The sequence below is a fragment of the Scyliorhinus torazame genome, chromosome 1 (genome assembly GCF_047496885.1).
Source record: "Scyliorhinus torazame isolate Kashiwa2021f chromosome 1, sScyTor2.1, whole genome shotgun sequence".
NCBI lineage: Eukaryota > Metazoa > Chordata > Chondrichthyes > Carcharhiniformes > Scyliorhinidae > Scyliorhinus > Scyliorhinus torazame.
In genome coordinates, this window is record NC_092707.1 from 386001085 (window position 1) to 386022402 (window position 21318).

Consider the following 21318-nt stretch of genomic DNA (forward strand, 5'->3'; position numbering starts at 1 on the left):
TTGCAAGTTGGACCTTACACTGCTCACCAGACTAGTGTAGTTCAATCTATGGAGCGATGGTCAGTCGCGGGCCATCCGAATATCCAGATAACAAAAGCTACCTCCGGCAAGATGAAAAGGTAATACCCCCAGATCAGTTCTCCTTCGCAGGGGGGGGGGGGGGGGGGGGGGGTAACTGGAACATATTTACTCTTCTCCAGATTCAGTCTGTACCCCGAAAAAGAGCCAAAGCTCCTCAGTAGCTTCATGATTTCATCCATAGAGGAGATTGGGTCATCGACATATAGGGACACTTTATGCTCCCTCCACCTCTCCCATCCTAGCCCCCTCCATTTATCCAAGGATCACAGTGCTATTGGTATCGTCTCAATTGTCAACACAAACAGGAGTGGTGACAAAGGACATCCCTGCCTAGTGCCCCTACTCAAACTAGTATGGCAGGGGGGTGGGCACGGGAGCAATAGGTCAGAAGGTGAGAGCATTGAGGGAGAACTAGGGAATAGGGACAGTGTGGCTCTGAGGCAGCGCAGACGGGGAGACGTTGCTGAACACAGCGGGTCTGGTGGCCTGAAGTGCATATGTTTTAATGCAAGGAGCATTACGGGTAAGGCAGAAGAACTTAGAGCTTGGATTACTACTTGGAACTATGATGTTGTTGCCATTACAGAGACCTGGTTGAGGGAAGGGCAGGATTGGCAGCTAAACGTTCCAGGATTTAGATGTTTCAGGCGGGATAGAGGGGGATGTAAAAGGGGAGGCGGAGTTGCGCTACTTGTTCAGGAGAGTATCACAGCTATACAGCGAGAGGACACCTCAGAGGGCAGTGAGGCTATATGGGTAGAGATCAGGAATAAGAAGGGTGCAGTCACAATGTTGGGGGTATACTACAGGCCTCCCAACAGCCAGCGGGAGATAGAGGAGCAGATAGGTAGACAGATTTTGGAAAAGAGTAAAAACAACAGGGTTGTGGTGATGGGAGACTTCAACTTCCCCAATATTGACTGGGACTCACTTAGTGCCAGGGGCTTAGACGGGGCAGAGTTTGTAAGGAGCATCCAGGAGGGCTTCTTAAAACAATATGTAAACAGTCCAACTAGGGAAGGGGCGGTACTGGACCTGGTATTGGGGAATGAGCCCGGCCAGGTGGTAGATGTTTCAGTAGGGGAGCATTTCGGTAACAGTGACCACAATTCAGTAAGTTTTAAAGTACTGGTGGACAAGGATAAGAGTGGTCCGAGGATGAATGTGCTAAATTGGGGGAAGGCTAATTATAACAATATTAGGCGGGAACTGAAGAACATAGATTGGGGGCGGATGTTTGAGGGCAAATCAACATCTGACATGTGGGAGGCTTTCAAGTGTCAGTTGAAAGGGATACAGGACAGGCATGTTCCTGTGAGGAAGAAAGATAAATACGGCAATTTTCGGGAACCTTGGATGACGAGTGATATTGTAGGCCTCGTCAAAAAGAAAAAGGAGGCATTTGTCAGGGCTAAAAGGCTGGGAACAGACGAAGCCTGTGTGGCATATAAGGAAAGTAGGAAGGAACTTAAGCAAGGAGTCAGGAGGGCTAGAAGGGGTCATGAAAAGTCATTGGCAAATAGGGTTAAGGAAAATCCCAAGGCTTTTTACACTTACATAAAAAGCAAGAGGGTAGCCAGGGAAAGGGTTGGCCCACTGAAGGATAGGCAAGGGAATCTATGTGTGGAGCCAGAGGAAATGGGCGAGGTACTAAATGAATACTTTGCATCAGTATTCACCAAAGAGAAGGAATTGGTAGATGTTGAGTCTGGAGAAGGGGGTGTAGATAGCCTGGGTCACATTGTGATCCAAAAAGACGAGGTGTTGGGTGTCTTAAAAAATATTAAGGTAGATAAGTCCCCAGGGCCGGATGGGATCTACCCCAGAATACTGAAGGAGGCTGGAGAGGAAATTGCTGAGGCCTTGACAGAAATCTTTGGATCCTCGCTGTCTTCAGGGGATGTCCCGGAGGACTGGAGAATAGCCAATGTTGTTCCTCTGTTTAAGAAGGGTGGCAGGGATAATCCCGGGAACTACAGGCCGGTGAGCCTTACTTCAGTGGTAGGGAAATTACTGGAGAGAATTCTTCGAGACAGGATCTACTCCCATTTGGAAGCAAATGGACGTATTAGTGAGAGGCAGCACGGTTTTGTGAAGGGGAGGTCGTGTCTCACTAACTTGATAGAGTTTTTCGAGGAGGTCACTAAGATGATTGATGCAGGTAGGGCAGTAGATGTTGTCTATATGGACTTCAGTAAGGCCTTTGACAAGGTCCCTCATGGTAGACTAGTACAAAAGGTGAAGTCACACGGGATCAGGGGTGAACTGGCAAGGTGGATACAGAACTGGCTAGGCCATAGAAGGCAGAGGGTAGCAATGGAGGGATGCTTTTCTAATTGGAGGGCTGTGACCAGTGGTGTTCCACAGGGATCAGTGCTGGGACCTTTGCTCTTTGTAGTATATATAAATGATTTGGAGGAAAATGTAACTGGTCTGATTAGTAAGTTTGCAGACGACACAAAGGTTGGTGGAATTGCGGATAGCGATGAGGACTGTCTGAGGATACAGCAGGATTTAGATTGTCTGGAGACTTGGGCGGAGAGATGGCAGATGGAGTTTAACCTGGACAAATGTGAGGTAATGCATTTTGGAAGGGCTAATGCAGGTAGGGAATATACAGTGAATGGTAGAACCCTCAAGAGTATTGAAAGTCAAAGAGATCTAGGAGTACAGGTCCACAGATCACTGAAAGGGGCTACACAGGTGGAGAAGGTAGTCAAGAAGGCATACGGCATGCTTGCCTTCATTGGCCGGGGCATTGAGTATAAGAATTGGCAAGTCATGTTGCAGCTGTATAGAACCTTAGTTAGGCCACACTTGGAGTATAGTGTTCAATTCTGGTCGCCACACTACCAGAAGGATGTGGAGGCTTTAGAGAGGGTGCAGAAGAGATTTACCAGAATGTTGCCTGGTATGGAGGGCATAAGCTATGAGGAGCGATTGAATAAACTCGGTTTGTTCTCACTGGAACGAAGGAGGTTGAGGGGCGACCTGATAGAGGTATACAAAATTATGAGGGGCATAGACAGAGTGGATAGTCAGAGGCTTTTCCCCAGGGTAGAGGGGTCAATTACTAGGGGGCATAGGTTTAAGGTGAGAGGGGCAAAGTTTAGAGTAGATGTACGAGGCAAGTTTTTTACGCAGAGGGTAGTGGGTGCCTGGAACTCACTACCGGAGGAGGTAGTGGAGGCAGGGACGATAGGGACATTTAAGGGGCATCTTGACAAATATATGAATAGGATGGGAATAGAAGGATACGGACCCAGGAAGTGTAGAAGATTGTAGTTTAGTCGGGCAGTATGGTCGGCACGGGCTTGGAGGGCCGAAGGGCCTGTTCCTGTGCTGTACATTTCTTTGTTCTTTGTTCTTTGTTCAATGAAAAATATCCCAAGTTCAAAGCATTGGTACATATATTGGCCTTGGGCCTCTATAAAGCAGCCAAACCCATGAAATGAACTTCTGCCCAAGAACAAACCTCCCCAGGGTTCAAAGAGGTACTCCCACTCGACCCTGTTGAACGTGTTCAATGACACAATCACTTCTGGCTCGGAAACCGGAGAGGGGGGAAAAGGACAACATTGAATAACGGCTACACATTAACTGACCTTTAATGAAACCCGCCTGGTCATCCGCTATCACCTCTGGGACACCTCTGGCTCCAAACGCAGCAGCAACACCTTAGCTATCAGTTTGGTGCGACATTCAAAAGAGAAATAAGTGTACAAGGACCACACTCCGTGGGATTTTCATCTTTGTTCAAAATGAGTGATATGGAGACCTGGGAGAATGTAGGGAGCAAGGGCCCGTGACAAGGAATTGTTAACCATGTCCACTATTAATGGTGTTAACCGGCTCGCAAACGTCTTGTAATATTTGACGGGAAACCCAACATGACCAGGGGCTTTATCCGACTGCATCAATCCAATGCCTTTCAGTACTTCCTCTGGACTCACCGAAGCCCCCAACTCCTCTTGCCTTTCTCTCTTCATCAGCAGAAAGGACAAACTGTCTAAAAACACCGACATGGTTGACCTATTCTATGGGGACTCTGACCTATAACAGGTTCCTATAAAAAGACTCAAAGACCGCATTTACTTAATTCGGGGCAGAAACCAAACTGCTGCCCAGGTTTTTAATTTGTATAATCTCTTGGGAAGCCACCTTGACATCAAGGCGGTATTTGACTGACTATCGCATCAAGGAGCCCTGGCTAAACTGGAGTCAATGAGAATCAGGGGGATAACTTTCCGCTGGCTGGAGTCATACCTGGCACAAAAGAAGATGGCTGTGGTGGTTGGAGGTCAATCATCTCAGCCCCAGGACATCACTGCAGGAGTTCCTCAGGGTAGTGTCCTCGGCCCAACCATCTTCAGTTGCTTCATCAATGACCTCCCTTCCATCATAAGGTCAGAAGTGGGGATGTTTGCGGATGACTGCACAATGTTCAGCACCATTCAGGACTCCTCAGATAATGAAGCAATCCATGTCCAAATGCAGCAAGACCTGGACAATATCCATGCTTGGGCTGACAAGTGACAAGTTGCATTCATGCCACAAAGTACCAGGCAATGACCACCTCCTACAAGAGAGGGTCTAACCATCGCCCCATGGCATTCAATTGCATTACCATCGCTGAATCCTCAACAACCAACATCCTGTGGGTTACCATTGATCAGAAACTGAACTGGACTAGCCACATTAATTCCCGCCACCAAGCTACCTTGCAAGAGCTCAATTGAGCTGCTTGAGCGGCCAATGAAGGGTCTCTTCCTGCCTTTGTCGTTGATGAGGCGCGGCCCCGGCTCCCACTGACTGCAAAGCGGGGTCACGGCAACTCTCTCTCTCTCTCCCCCCCCTTTTTACCACCCCCGACCGCTCCCCGATGTCTTCCTGTACTGCGGAGTTCTCGGCGAGTGGAGCTCCTCAGTGCAGGAACCTGGATTAAGTGCGACCTCGGCAGGGCGTCGCCCGCTGAAGCTTCGAATTTCACTGGAGTCCTGATAGATACCGTGATTTTTCCCAGCACTGCAAGCTCATCCCGGGACTGTTTCAATTTGCATTTATGTAGCACCTTGCATTTATGTAGCACCTTTCATGACCTCAGGATGTTCCCAAAGTGCTTTGCAACCGAGTAAGTACTTTTGAAGTGTAGTCACTGCTGTAGGCTGGAAAGGCAGCAGTCACAATGTGCACACAGGCTCCCACAAACAATGACCGAATCATCTCTTTCAGTCATGTTGGTTGGAGATTAATGTTGGGTCTGCTAAGGTGGTGACTGCGGTGGAAAGTCTGGAGCATGCATCTGCAGCTTGAATGGTGGTACCAAAGGCATGGTTCAGTCTGTGACGACCAAGGTTAAGGGCCTCAACATCACTGAGCGATGTGCATGATACGGAGACATAATCTGAACATTCAAAGAGTGGAACCCCTTCCTCTTAAACTCCCTGATGCCCTGGTGAATGCAAGGTGACACGTGTGCCATCTATTGCCCACTGGAGCTGGGTTATCCCGGCGAAGGTAGAGAATCTTGCAGCCCGGGCATCTTGGTGGGTCTGTTTCAAGTTGAAGGCGATAAAAGTCTGATGCCTGGGCAGTCAGGTCATCCATTACCTCCCGGATGCACTTGTGGACTGTTGATTGGGAAATGCCGCACTCGAGGTCCCCGCTCGAGCACTGGAATGAACCAATGGCATAAAAATGGAGGGTTGTGGTGACTTCCACGGCCACCTGGAGAGAGTGCCGCCCTCCTCCAGTGGGTGCCAGGTCTGTAATGGCGTGGCACATATGCCACACTCTCTCAGTGGAGAGATGGAGACTTTTGCAGCACATGCTGACCGTCATCTCATTGAAAGATCAATGAAGCCTGCACGTCTTGGGCCATCATTGGCCTCCCCCTCTGGGTTCCTCCTCAGCCTGATGGGCGACCGGGTCTTCAGAGTGTATGGCGGCCCCCGCACATGGGTGCCACCTCCAGCCTGTGTCGTCGCTGCTGCCTTCTCCAGTATCTGGCCGCCTGGACTTCCACCAGCAATACAAGGGCAGCCGCATCAGAGTCAACACCACCAACCATTTTTGTATCTGTAAGGATTGGAGAACGAGAAAGACTGACATCAGTTAGGGCTTCCATCCCGCGACCTACAACCAACCCTCCCCGACCCTTACCGTGTCTATCCCGTCTTCTCCCAGAGTGTCATCCAGCGAGCCAGTTGTGCTGGCAAACCTTGATCTGCATACTCTCACGCCTAGCCACATCAGCAGCTCCTAGACCCTGGACCTCTGCCAGGAACATTAGGGAGACCGTGCTCAGATGTTCTCCACACACTTACCCTTTGGTTGTGAGAAGATCCACGGTGCTGAAACCCAGTTCTTCAGTATTTGATTGTTGGCAGTTGCCTCTGTAGTGCTGACGCTCCTAGAGTTCAGTCTTCAAAGTTTCCTTGAAATGCTATGCACGAATCATCCTCTGAGACATGGCACGTGTAACCCGGAGGAGGCACTTGAGAGTTGAGGAGTGTTAAGTGCCCTCACAACTAACAAGGCTAATTCATCATTCGCAATCGTCTTCTGCTGTGAAGCTAGAGGCTGGTCACAGTCAAAAAAAGTGAAATTGACTTTCAGCAAGGCTCTGTCCTGGAAATGTGTCATAGGACAGGCAGGCTGCAGCTGCAGGTTGCCCCAGTTATGGGTCTCACAGACGCAAAGCCCCTCACCCCACGACCCAGGGGCGACTCCCGACCTGGTACGCTTTGGCCCCCACCCCCCGACCAAACCCAACCCCTTGCCAGCTTCACGTTTTCAAGAAGGAGTACTAAATGACGCCTGCGTTACTTCTCTTGGGAGTCAGGCAATTCCCAGAAGGCCACTGCATTCGATTGCAATCTCGCTAATGAGAGTCAAATGAATCCAAATGAGGGTTAATGATGTGTTCGCCATTTTGGGGCGAGAGCCGGGAACTCACCATCGGGAGCGGGCCGGGTGAACTGCAAACCATTGCGAATCTCAATTATGGCATTTCCCACAATTTACCCAGTGCAACCAGATCCGTGCCGGGCTCAATGAGGTGATTAAATTGTGCCCATTGTATTTGGTCCTGGATAACCAGGTCATGTGACATCGTGTTGGAGTAAGAAGAATGCTTTAGGCTTTATGTACAGTTGATTTAACTCGGGGGAAGAGCAAGGGCTGTCTGTAGTTTCAGTTTGCCAGAGGATTTTAGTTTGCCAAAAGTGTCTTTTAGTTTGCTCCTGAAAGGTTCGCCTCAGAAAAAGGCAGGTAATATTATTGTTAACTTTATTTAAAAATGGTATTGGTTTACTTAAATTGAATATGTGTAGGGAGTAAGTTAATGTTTTCCCTTTTGCTTAGAAACTGTTGTAACTGTTATCTGGAATGGACTTTCTGTGCTAACGTGGTTAATTCTGTGTTGAAATTAAAGTTTGTTTTAACATAAAAGATATCTATTGGTCAGTGTTTTCACTCTTATGGTGCAGCCACCTTTCCTCAGTTTTACAAATTGCAAACAGCTGGGTTCTCATCCAGGATCCTAAAACACACACAAACTAAAGTCGAGCTGAGAGAAAGAAAATACAGAATGAGAATACATGAAAAACACTACAGCGTGGGGTTATTAAAAGGAAAGTAGGAAAATAAAAATACACAGTACAAGAATATTGAGCAAAGCATTTGGAAAACAAAACCAGGCAAAAGGCCTTGAAACAAAAGTTTAAAAAAGATTGAGTGACAAATAAAAGCAGCAAAATGTACCTGCAGAGAGCTGTTACTGCAGTTAGGCATACTGATTGCAAGGAACTAAAAGAATCAAAGCTGGTTGAGCATATTATCCACTCAGCCAATCATAATGAAATAGATTCCACCAGTACATTAACATGTAGACTTGGTCGGCAGAATTAAATCACAGATCAGTATAAATGAAAAGTGTGACAGAAAGAAATAGCATGACAGGATTCTCAAGAACAAAATTAAATGGAAATTTCAATATATAATTGATGGAGAAGTGATCCGAAATAAGATAATATTCTATGAGATCCAATATTATAGAATTTACAGTGCAGGAGGCCATTCGGCCCATCGAGTCTGCACCCGGCCCATGAAAAGAGCACTCTACTTAAGCCCACACCTCAACCCTATCCCTGTAACCCCACCAAACCTTTTTTTTGAACGCTAAGGGAATTTAGCATGGCCAATCCACCTAACCTGCACATCTTTGGACCGGAGCACCCGGAGGAATCCCACGCAGACACGGGGAGAACGTGCATGCTCCGCATAGAGAGTGACCAAGCCGTGAATCAAACCTGGGACACTGGAGCTGTAAAGCAACAGTGCTAACCACTGTGCTACCGTGCCACCCATCTAATCATAGCACCCATCTAATTAATTACATCTAAAGCAGAGATGTTAAGAAAATTACTGAATACCTGGCAGATCGTGGCCAACTTTGCTTTTGCAATTGATATTATCGGAATTCTCCAATTGGATTACTACATTGTAATCTGCTGTGACACATCCAACAACCTTTCAAGAACATTTCAGATATGTTCCCAGTACAATAGAAAATTAAACTAGTCTACAATGTTCTCTTCATGATTATCTGGAATTCAGAAATATTTTACAGAATAATGCTTCAGGCCATAAACTTATCACAAACTAATTTGCCAAAACAATCTCTCCACCTGTAAAAAGTTACTCACTGAACTTAAACTATTTTGAAACTGAAAGGGTAGCCCGTTTATTTTCAGGAATGGCATGTCCTAATCATGTTCCTAATCATCGCCTCTCCATTTTTCTCTCCTTTCGCAAAGATCATTATCCATAGTATCTTTCATCATCACAGTGCGTTTCTCAGATTTATTTCTGCTTGGGGTGAGCACTATATCAATGCAAGTTGTTTTGGTAAAATTATTACAAGGCTTAATTTACATCAGATGATGCAGGTTATTTCATCAACGGCAGTAATTGCTCTTACCACTTTGCGTTTGGGATGACTAAGAGAGGTGTCCATTTCATCCTCCCCTGTAATATCTAGATTGGGACTGGAGCTGCAGTTCATTCGATCTTCCTCTTGCTTTTGAAGTCTATCTGCTACTGCCTGGATAGCTTCTGTCCATTCTTCCCTGTAGAGAAAACAAAAATCTTTGGTATTAATGCAAACTCATTATTCAGTGGGAAGGTCGAAACAAATAATCATGCAGATTTGCGCACTCCCTCACAGCTATTTTTTCTTTTTTTTAAATCCGAATAGAAACCAAAAGTAATGGACCAAGTGGTGAATTGTTATTCGGGGTAAATCTATTTCCCAAAGTTCAGTTGCTAATAGAATCCTTGCAAGGTCAGTTTTCCCATAAACCTAACTGAAGGTTTTAAACAGATTTTACATGCAGATATTCCACCATTATTAGTGAAGTGGTTAGTTAGCTGTGCAGTTACAATTTTTTTTTTTTTTACTGGTTTATGGTTTAACACAATTATCTTTAGAAGGGTTTCACTCATATTACGGTGGTCCATTAATTGCATAAATTAAAACAATGAGTTAATTTATTTGGTAATTACTTTTTATTTCCCCCAAAGAAACGAATCACAGAAGGTTACAAAGAGAACAACGCTCGAGTTACCTGCAGCTTTCAGTGAAACACATATTTCTGAAGAATTCTGTGCACTCCCAGCCACTATGCCCTTCTGAGTATGGCAGCAATTGCTAGAATGACATTAGTGAGAGTGCAGCAGTGTTGGTGTTGTTCAGCATAGAACCCGAGGCCAGCTAAAGGCAACCTTGTCCTTGAGCCCTGGGCTTGGGACTTGTAATTCCATGCATTCACAATCATCCTCTATAGATTAAAGTGTTATCTCAATTAAAATGAAGATTTTAACTGGTTAAAACATTTTAAATGACAAGATCTATTGTAAATTAATTGTTTTAATTGCTTGACAGCCCCAATATAAATGTGTACGTCATGTGGGGGTAACAGGCTCCATTAAATTTCCTAAACATTTGCAATGGGAATTCAAATATTAAAATGTCAACACTTACACTATTACCTATCATGCCACAAAGAAATTCAGTAGAGTAATTATTTTGAATGTGAAAAATTTCAATGCCTTAAACAAATTAAAAACTTCTTTCATTTTCTCAATAACATCGAATTAAATTTGGTGCTCTTAATGTTTTCAATTGAAGGACTAAAAAATGGAGTTAACATCATAGTTTTGCTCAGAGCAGCAGCTCTACCAATTGCTCTATTTTTAAAAATTAATTTACAGGATTTGGCGTCACTGGCTAAGCCAGCATGTATTGCTCATCCCTTGTTTCCCTTGAAAAAGTGGTGGTCTGAGTCACTGTCCGTGAGGAGTTTGCACATTCTCCCCGTGTTTGCGTGGGTTTCGCCCCACAACCCAAAGATGTGCAAGATCGGTGGATTGGCCACGCTAAAAAATGGCCCCTTAATTGGAAAAAATGAATTGGGTACTCTAAATTCTAAAAAAAAAAGGTGGTGGTGAGCTGCCTTGTTAAAATGTTTCAGTTCTTGTGGTGTAGGTACATCCACAGAGATGTCACGGAAGAAATTCTAGGATGTTGACCCAGTGACAGTGAAGGAATTGTGATATATTTCTAAGTCAGGATGGTGAGTGACTTGAATGGGAACCTCCAGGTGGTGGTGTTCCCAGGTATCTGCTGCTCTTATCCTTCCAGGTGGTTGTGGTCACGGGCTTGGAAGGTGCTGCCTAAGGAATCTTGGTGAGTTCCTGCAGGGCATCTTGCAGACATCACTGTTTGTCGGTGGTGGAAAGGTTGAATGTTTGTGGAAGGGCTGGTGTCAAACTCCTAAAGTGTTGTTGGAGCAGTGCTCATGCAGGCAAGTGGAGAGTATTCCATCGCACTCCTGGCTTGTGCCTTGTAGATGGAGGACAAGCTTAAGGAAGTCAGGAGGAGAGTTACTTGCTGCAGGTTCCTAGCCTTTGACTCGCTCTTATAGCCACAGTATTTATATGGCTAGTCCAGTTCAGTTTCTGGTCAATGGTAATGTCCAGGATAGGATGTTGATAGTGGGGGATTCAACAATGTTAATGCCATTGAATATCACAGGGAGATGGTTAGATACTCTTGTGTTGGAGATGGTCATTGCCATCTAGCAGTTTCTGCTCAATTGTTTTAAATTAAATTGAGAAAAAAGGGCAAACTTAAAAAAATACATTTTTTAAAAAGGTGGGCTCTATGCGAGGAAAATAAATGATTAACTGTGGTGTTTTCCTCTTGCAAAAACGCTGAACTTTTGAGGAGAGAACACATAATTAACACCCCTGATTGTTTCACGGAAAACGGAAATGGGGTTTTAATTACTGATACCTGTGAGAAACAGACATTGAGGCAAACTAAAACTAACTGAACTTTAAAAGCAAGCAAAGCCTCAGAGGAAACTCAAGTTAGGATAAAAAAAACATAGATACATAGAATAGTCTAATTTCTTGAGTACTACGTAATCAATGCTGAATGCCATGGTAGTGTCCCTTTCCATCTCCTCCCCCAATTATAGTTGTCACCTCTGTCCTGTCTTCTATTCTCTTATCTTACCATTAAGCATTTCCCTTCCCATCTCTTTCATGTTCTATTCACTATCCACGGGGTGGGGAGATGAATCAAAATCGGAGAACACGAACTAAAAGAATCAAAAACAGCTTCTTCCTCACTGTTACCAGACTCCTGAATGGCCCTCCTAGGGACTGAACTGATCTCTTGTATTGATATTGTGTATTTATCATATGTCCTAAGTTTTTCATGTATGGAACGATCTGCCCGGACTGTTCGCCGAACAATAGTTTTCATTGTGCCTCAGTATACATGACAATAAATCTAAATCAAATCAAAAATACAGATTGAAGGAGGTGCACGTGAAGCTCTGCCTCACTTGAAAACTGTGTTTAGGCCCTGGGATGGTGAGCAGAGAGGAGGTAAAGGGGCAGGTCTACACTTTCTGCGATTGCATGAGGTGGTGTTGTGGGAAGAGGATGAGGTGTTACGGGTGATGGAGGAGCTGACCAGGGAATCCCGGAGGGAGTGGTCCCTGCCAAATGCTGACAGGGGGAGTGAGGGGAAGATGTGTTTTGTGGTGACATCATGCTGGAGTTGGCAGAACTAACGGAGGATGATTCTTTGAATGTGGAGGCAGGTGGGGTGAAAAGTGGTGACACGGGTTGAGAGCAGAGGTGCGGGAGATGGGTCGGACACAGTTGAGAGCTCTGTCGACCACAGTGAGTGGAAAACCACAATTAAGGAAGAACAAAAACATGTCAGCAGCACGGTTTTGGAAAGTGGCATCATCGGAACAGATGCGATGGAAGCGAAGGAACTGGGAGAATGGGATGGAGTCCTCACAGGATGTGGGATGTGAAGAGTTGTAGTCGAGGTAGCTATGGGAGGCAGTGGGTTTGTAATGGATACTAGTGGACAGTGTATTCCCAGAAATTGAAATAGAAAGGTCAAAGAAGCAAAGGGAAGTGTCGGAGGTGGGTGACGTGAAGGTGATAGAGGGATGGAAATTGGAATCAAAATTAATACATTTTTCCAGGTCCAGGTGGGAACATGAAGTGGCACCAAAAGAATCATCGATGTACCAGTAAATGAGTTCTGGGATGGGGCCGGAGTAGGACTGGAATGTTCCCCATAAAGCGATCGGCAAAACTGGGACCCACGTGGGTACCTATAGCCAAACCTCTGATTTGGAGGAAATGAGACGTGTTAAAGGAGAAACTGCTTCCAGTTCGCAAGCCCTAACCGCCTCCTATTCACCATGGATGTGTAATCTCTACATCTCCATCCCACACCAAGATGGCCTGAGAGCTATTCGCTTTGTTCTCGAAAAGAGGCCTGAACAATTCCCATCCACCACCACTCCTCCACCTGGCTGAACCTGTTTCACCTCTCAACTGGGGCTGGTTTAGCACAGGGCTAAAAAGCTGACTTAAAGCAGACCAAGGCAGGCCAGCAGCACGGTTCAATTCCCGTACCAGCCTCCCCAAACAGGCGCCGGAATGTGGCGACTAGGGGCTTTTCACAGTAACTTCATTTTTGAAGCCTACTTGTGACAATAAGCGACTTTCATGTCATTTTCATTTCAACAACTTCTCCTTTAACTCATCCCCACTTTCTCCAAATCAAAGGTGAATCAATGGGTACCCGCATGGGTCCTAGCTACGCTGGCCTTTTATGGGGTATATGGAACATTCCTTGTTCTAGGCCTACCCGGGTCCCCTCCCACAACTCCTTTACCGGTACATCAATGGCTATTTTGGTGCTGCTTCATGCTCTCGTCCGGACCTGGAAAAATTCACCATCTTTGCTTCCACCCCTCCATCACTTTCACCTGGTTCATTTCAAACACTTCCTTTCCCTTCTTTGACCTTTCAGTCTCCATTTCCGGCAATATCTACCAGTATCCATTACAAGCCCACTGACTCCCACAGCTATCTGGACTACAGCTCTTCACACCCTACACCCTGTAGGACTCAATTCCTTTCTCTCAGCTCCTTCGCCTCCGTCGCATTTGTTCCGATGATGACACTTTCCAAAGTGGTGCTTCGAAAATGTGTTCCTTCTTCCTCAACCGTGATTTACCACCTACAGTTGTTGACCAAGCATGCGGTCCATCTCCTGCGTCACTACCCTCACCCCCTCCCCTCCCTCCCAGAACAAGGATAGAAACCTCTCGTTCTCACATTTCACCCCACCAGCCTCTGTATGAAAAGCATAATCCTCCGCCATTTTCGCCAACTCCAGCGTGATGCCACCACCAAACACATCTTCCCTTCACTTCCTCGGTCAGCATTCCCCAAAGACCGTTCCCTTCAGGATAATCTAGTCCACTCCTCCACCATACCCAGCACCTCTCCCATCACCCATTGCACCTTCCCATGCAATCACAGAAGGTGTAACACCTGCCCCTTTATCTCTTCCATGCTAAACATCCCAGGCCCAAAACACTCATTCTAGGTTAAGCAGCATTTCACTTGCACCTCTTTTAATTTGGTCTATTGCATTCGCTGCTCCCAATGTGGTCTCCTCTATATCGGAGAGACCAAACGTAGACGGAGTGATCGATTTGCTGAGCACCTTCGGTCTGTGCGCTTTCAGGACCCTGACCTTCCCATTGCTTGCCATTTTAACACAAGAACCTGCTCCCATGCCCTAACCGCCTCCTATTCACCATGGATGTGTAATCTCTACATCTCCATCCCACACCAAGATGGCCTGAGAGCTATTCGCTTTGTTCCAATGCAATGGCCTGCTGCAATGTTCCAGTGAAGCTCAATGCAAACTGGAGTAACAGCATCTGATCTTCTGGTTAGGCACGCTACAGCCTTCTGGTCTCGACATCGAATTCAACAACTTTAGATGATTAGCTCTATCCCACCTCAACCCCTTTATTTTCATTCCATTTCATTTTAACTGTCTTTTACCTTTCATTTCTTTCTGGTCTTTCTTCAGATACATATTTCCCCCCCCTACTCTTTCCCCCCATTGCTTCTCCCTTTTCTCATTTTACCTCTCTCCCACCCATGTCCCCCATCTGTCACAGCTTACTCTCTGATTTTAGTTTCTCTGCCGTTTGGCCTTTCACACCTTTTATTCTCTCTGGTGACTTCCATTAGCACTTTCCTCCCTTGGTTTCTGTGACTATGCCTCATCTTTCATTCTCTCACCCTACAGTATAAATATCTCACTTTCTATGCCTTTTAGCTTTGACAAAGGGTCACCTGGATTCGAAACGTTAGCTCTTTTCTGTCCTTACCGATGCTGTTAGCCCTGCTGAGATTTTCCAGCATTTTCTCTTTTGGTTTTAGATTCCAGCACCCGCAGTAATTTGCTTTTATAAAGGAGAAACTGTTTTTCCCCTTTACCTCCTCCCTGCTCACCATCCCATGGCCCAAATATTCTTTTCAATTGAGGCAGCGCTTCACATGCACCTCCTTCAATCTGGTCTATTGCATATGCTGCTCCCAACGAACACCCGGACCTTCCTGTTGCTTGCCATTTCAATTTACCGTCCTGCTCTTTTGTCCACATGCCTGTCGTTGGCATTGCAATGTTCCAGTGAAGCCCAGCGCATTTTTCTACAACTGGAGGAACTGCAGCTCTTCTTCCGATTAGGCACGTTACAGCCCTCTGGACTGAGCAATGAGTTCAACAACTTCAGACTGTGAACTCTCTCCTCCACCTTCCCCCCGTTTTTTTTCTGTCAATTTATTTTAATTTCTTCCATTGATCCGTTTTTCCCTCACCATTGTCCCCCCTCCCCCACCCCACTTGGGCCATCTGTTCCCACTTGTCACTGTTCACCTTTGTTCTGTCATTAACACATTCTAATCTCTTTATGCACCATTATCAGCACCCTGCTTGGACTTAATCACCGCCATTTACATTCCTTTTGTCTTTCTGTCCATGACATCTTTGTCAATCTCCACCTATCGCTGGCCCACTATTTAGCCCCACCGTTCCACACTCCCCACAACTGTATAACTCTGACCCTATTTCCAGTTCTCTCCAGCTCTGACAAAGAGTCATCCAGACTGGAAACGTTAGCACCCTTCTCTCTCCACAGATGCTGTCAGACCTGTTGAGATTGTCCAGTATTTTCTGTTTTTGTTTCAGATTCCAGCATCTGCAGTAATTTGCTGTTACCTTTGTGGGTCAAAAGCAACTCCTTTGTCTCAACTTTCTTTGAAGAATTAGCGTCTTCAGGAAAGTGGACTAAATCTTTACAAAATGGAAATGAATAAAAAAAATATTGTAGGCTTAACAGCCAGGAACTCTAAATCGCCAAAAACACTGTTTGAATATGCTTTTGTCTCAGTGAACTTGTTTGAATAGGCTGATTCTACAGTGAAAGGAATCTGGCATTTGGTAATAATTTTGGCGTACATAGATAAAAATCAAATTTATTTTTGTGCACCATGTAGAATGTGGCATTCCTCTGCCGATATTGGTAAGCAGTTAGAGGTGAGCTATTGCTCTAATTTCCTAACTGCATTATAGTGGCTTAATTCTTCCAGGTGGTATTCAGCTTTTTGTTGACCAATTAAGAACAAAGTGACTCAGCCAATCCCTGCATACTTAGAAAAGTTGGTGACCAAAGATTTAAAAAAAAAACAACGCTGGGATTCCCTACAGCTTGTTCCCACTTTTCACAGGCCTAGGTTTTCCTGTTGATTTAAAATTATTAAAACAATCATATGGCCAGCTCTAAAACTGCAGAATGTGAATCCTGGTGCTATCCTGCTATTACCAGGTCCAGCCACAAAAGGGAGAACTTAATCAATTTAACAACAAAATTCAAATGTATATAGCTCTTTCAAAAAAAACAAAAACAATTCATGGAACACATTCAAATCTTTGATCATTATTCCCAAAACTATTTGTGTGCATCTTAAAATCTCAGCAGATGCTAATACCGTTAATTTCATAGAATTTACAGTGCAGAAGGAGGCCATTCGGCCCATCGAGTCTGCACCGGCTCTTGGAAAGAGCAACCTACCCAAGGTCCACACCTCCACCCTATCCCCATAACCTAGCAACCCCACCCAACACAATGGGCAATTTTGGACACTAAGGGCAATTTATCATGGCCAATCCACCTAACCTGCACATCTTTGGACTGTGGGAGGAAACCGGAGCACCCGGAGGAAACCCACGCACACACGGGGAGGATGTGCAGACTCCGCACAGACAGTGACCCAAGCCGGAATCGAACCTGGGACCCTGGTGCTGTGAGGCAATTGTGCTATCCACAATGCTACCGTGCTGCCACGTAGTTAATGCACTGCGTGCAGAATCCACATAAAAATACGTCAACTAAACTGCCAACATATTGGGCACATTTTATGCTATAGCATTTCTTCATTTTATGCTATAGCATTTCTCCATTAATCTACAAACATATCTTGGCTCCAGATTCTTTTTGCCTTCTTTGGGTTTTTTTTTTTAAGGATTAGTTTAAATTTTAAAGATATATTTTCTTTAACTTTTGTTTAATTATCCTGGAAGGAACTATCAAACAAACTGACAGGATATAAAATACTGACAACTTTCCGCTTGGCAGTAGATTCAAGCGTCGCATCAGAATTTCTCTATTCGCCTGCCAGCTCCTGACAAAAACAGCGGACACGGGCAGCAAATATGAAAGGCGTTGACTCTCTAGATAACACCCGTAACATTTTGAACTAAATTGTCTGGTTTCACAGCTGACAATTTAACATTTTAACAATTTTGAACCAGGTGACCTTCCACCCAACAACTTCTATGAACCTCAACGTATCCATAGCTGCCCATTTCTATTCCATATCAAGTTCCGCTCAACTATCATCCCTGTTCTTGTTCATCCTAGGGAATCATATTTAAAATTGTCATCCTTGTGATTGCATTTCTCAATGGGCTCTCTCTTCCAAGTCTTCTTCTCCATCCCTACAATGGTGCAGGAAATATGACCCGACGAGAATAAAACTGCAGATTTACGGGAAAAGGAATGGGAACTTGGACTAGCTGAATTGCTGTTGCAGAAAGCCAACATGAACAATGCATTCGAGCTGAATGCAAGCCTTTTATACTCTAATAATTCTGATTGAAAAATCATGGACCATTTTTCTACAATAAAGCATCAAATATAAATATAAGTTATTGCTGTTAGACAGTAAGAGATTGGTTTCTAAAGCCATATTAAATTAAGCCTACAGTTGTAGTTGCCTCTTCATTACATCGGTCATTTGGCAGCCTGAGAAACATATAGAAAATAAAAGCAGGAGGAGGCCATTTGGTCCTTCAAGCCTGCTCCGCCATTCATTATGATCATGGCTGATCATCTTATGAATACCCTGATCCTGCCTTTCCATCATATCCCTCGATCCCTTTAGCCCTAAGAGCTATATCTAACTCCTTCTTGAAATTACACAATGTTTTCACCTCAACTACCTTTTGTGGTAGTGATTCACCACTTTTTGGGTGAAGAAATCGCTCCTCACCTCAACCCTAAACAGTTTACCCCTTATCCTCAAACTATGATCCCTAGTTTTGGATTCCACCACCATCGGGAACATTCTTTCTGAATTTACCCTGTCTAATCCGGTTAGAATTTTATAAGTTTCTATGAGGCCCCTCTCACGCTTCTAAACTCCAACGAATATACTGCGAACCAACTTAGTCTCTCCTCATATGACAGTCCCGCCATCCGAGGAATCAGTCAGGTAAACCTTTGTTGCACTCACTCCATAGCAAGAACATCCTTCCTCAGATAAGGACACCAAAACCTTTCACAATACTCCAGGTGTGGCCTCAGCAATGTCCTATACAATTGCAGTAATACATCACTGTTCCTATACTCAAATGCTCTCGCTGTGAAGGCCAACATGCCATTTGCCTTCTTTACTGCATACTATACCTGCGCATTTACTTTCAGCGACTGATGCACGAGGACACGAAGGTCTCACTGAGTATTCATTCCTCTCGATTTACATCCATTCAAATAGTAATCTGACCTTTTTTTGCTACCAAATGGATAACCTCACATTTATCCACATTATACTGCATCTGCCATGCACATGCCCATTCACTTAGCCTGTCCAAATCCCGCTGAAGTATATCTGCTCACAGTTCACCCTCCCACCCAACTTTGTATCATCTGTAAATTTGGAAATAATACATTTAGTTCTTTTGCCCAAAACAGTTGAGATCCCAGCACAGATCCGTGCAGTACCCCACTAGTCACAGTCTGCTAATCGGAAAAAGACCCATTTATTCCAAATTAATGCTGCCTGCCTGCTAACCAGCTTTCTATCCATCTCAAGACACTACCCGCAATTCCACGTAGTTTAACTTCACATATTAATCTGCTATGTGAGACCATGTTGAAAGACTTCTGAAAAGTCTAAATAAACCACATCCACCGAGTCTCCCTGGTCAACTCTACAAGTTACATCTTCAAAGAATTCCAGTAAATTTGTCAAGCATGATTTCCCTTTCAGAAATCCATGCTGACTTTGTCTGAATACACCACTGTTTTCCAAATGCTGTGCTATGAAATCCTTGATATGGACTCTAGCACCTTTCCTACGAATGACGTTAGGCTCACTGGTTTATAGATCCCTGTTTTCTCTCTACCTCCCTTTTTGAATAGTGGAGTTGTATTAGCTGCCCTCCAATCTGCAGGAACCATTCCAGACTCCAAAGAATTTTGGAAAATGACCAATGGATCTGCTATTCCTAGAACCACTTCCTTAAATACTCTTGGATGAAGATTATCAGGCCTTGGAGATTTATGCGCCTTCAATCCCATTAATTTCCCCAAAACTATTTCTCTACTAATACTAGTTACTCAGAACGCGATACATTATTCATGTCTCCCTTTGTGAAGATAGAAGCAAAGTACAAATTTAGTTCCTCAGACATTTTTGTTCCCAGTTGTGAATTGTCCAGTTTCTGACTGTAAGCGGCCTACATTTGTTTTTAATCAATCTTTTCTCTTTACATACATAGAAACGTTTACAGTCTGTTTTAATACTCACTGCTAGCTTACTTTCATATTGTATTTCCCCCTTCTTAATCAATCTCTTGGTCCACCTTTGCTGAATTTAAACTGTTCACGATCCTCAGGTCAATTACTTTCTCTTGTTAATTTGCATGCCTCTTCTTTGAATCTAATACTATATCTAACTTCCCTTGTAAGCCATGGTTTGGCCACGGTTCCCTTTCTACTCTTGCACCAGACAGGGATAAATAACTTTTGGAGTTCACCTATTTGTTCGTTGAATGCCTGCCATTGCCTTTCTTTTCAGTAATGTTTCCCAGTTCATCATAGCCAACCCATGTCTCATGCCTGCATAGTTACCTTCACTGAGATTCAGGATCCTGTTCTCAGGATCAGCTACCTCACTATCCACCTTTATAAAGAATTCTAGGATATTATGGTCACTAATCCCCAAGGGTTCTCTCACAACTAGATTGCCAACTCATTTCACAACACCCAAACCATGATGGCCTGTTCCCTTGTTGGTTCCTCAACGTATTGGTCCAGAAAACCATCCCGCATACACTCCAGAAATTCCTCCTCTATTGCACTGTGACTAATTTGACACGCCCAATCTATATGCAGATTAATGTCACCCATAATCTCAGATGTTCCTTTATCACATGCATCATTGATTTAAACTCGGTTTGTTCTCACTGGAACGAAGGAGGTTGAGGGGCGACCTGATAGAGGTATACAAAATTATGAGGGGCATAGACAGAGTGGATAGTCAGAGGCTTTTCCCCAGGGTAGAGGGGTCAATTACTAGGGGGCATAGGTTTAAGGTGAGAGGGGCAAAGTTTAGAGTAGATGTACGAGGCAAGTTTTTTACGCAGAGGGTAGTGGGTGCCTGGAACTCACTACCGGAGGAGGTAGTGGAGGCAGGGACGATAGGGACATTTAAGGGGCATCTTGACAAATATATGAATAGGATGGGAATAGAAGGATACGGACCCAGGAAGTGTAGAAGATTGTAGTTTAGTCGGGCAGTATGGTCGGCACGGGCTTGGAGGGCCGAAGGGCCTGTTCCTGTGCTGTACATTTCTTTGTTCTTTGTTCTTTGTTGTTAATGCTATTCCCAGCATTATCACTGCAGTTTGGTGGTCTGTATGCCACCCCTACGAATGTTTTTTGTCCCTTGGTGTTTCTTAACTCAACCCATACAGATTCCACACCGTCTGTGCCAATATCTTTCGCCAATATTGTATTAATATCTTCTTTAATCGACAATGCAACTCCACCACCTTTACCTTTCTGTCTGTCCTTCCTAAAAACTGAATAGCCCTTAATGTTTAGTCCCCATCCCCGTAATCCCAACGACATCATGCCCCTTTGCATCTATCTGCGTAACTAATTCAGACATTTTTTTTTCCAAATACTCAGAGCATTCGGGTACAAAACCTTATGGCTAGTCCTTTTAATGTTCCTTGACTACATTTTTAAAAATTAAAACAGTTTCATTATCTGATACAGACCCTTGATTTATCTATCTCTCATTCTCCTTGCTTTTTTTCCTCTTGTTCTTGATTCCCCCTGCTCTGAATCCTCAAGTTCCTAACCTCCAGCCATATTAGTTTAAATCCTCCCCAACCACTCTAGCAAGTGCCTCCACACACACACATCCAGTTTGTACAGAACTCACCTCCTCCAGAAACGGTCCTAATGCCCCAGGAAT

General features: G+C 44.6%; 1 protein-coding gene across 13 annotated transcripts in view; it reads right to left on the reverse strand.

Annotated features, from left to right (window-relative positions):
- Positions 1-21318, reverse strand: part of akt3a (v-akt murine thymoma viral oncogene homolog 3a) — a 594281-nt gene that overhangs the window by 244635 nt on the left and 328328 nt on the right. For all 13 annotated transcript variants that reach the window (XM_072512671.1, XM_072512686.1, XM_072512765.1 and 10 more), the window contains one exon: positions 9065-9212. In XM_072512671.1, coding sequence (XP_072368772.1) covers positions 9065-9212 — 148 coding nt within the window. The remainder of the gene's footprint in view (positions 1-9064; positions 9213-21318) is intronic.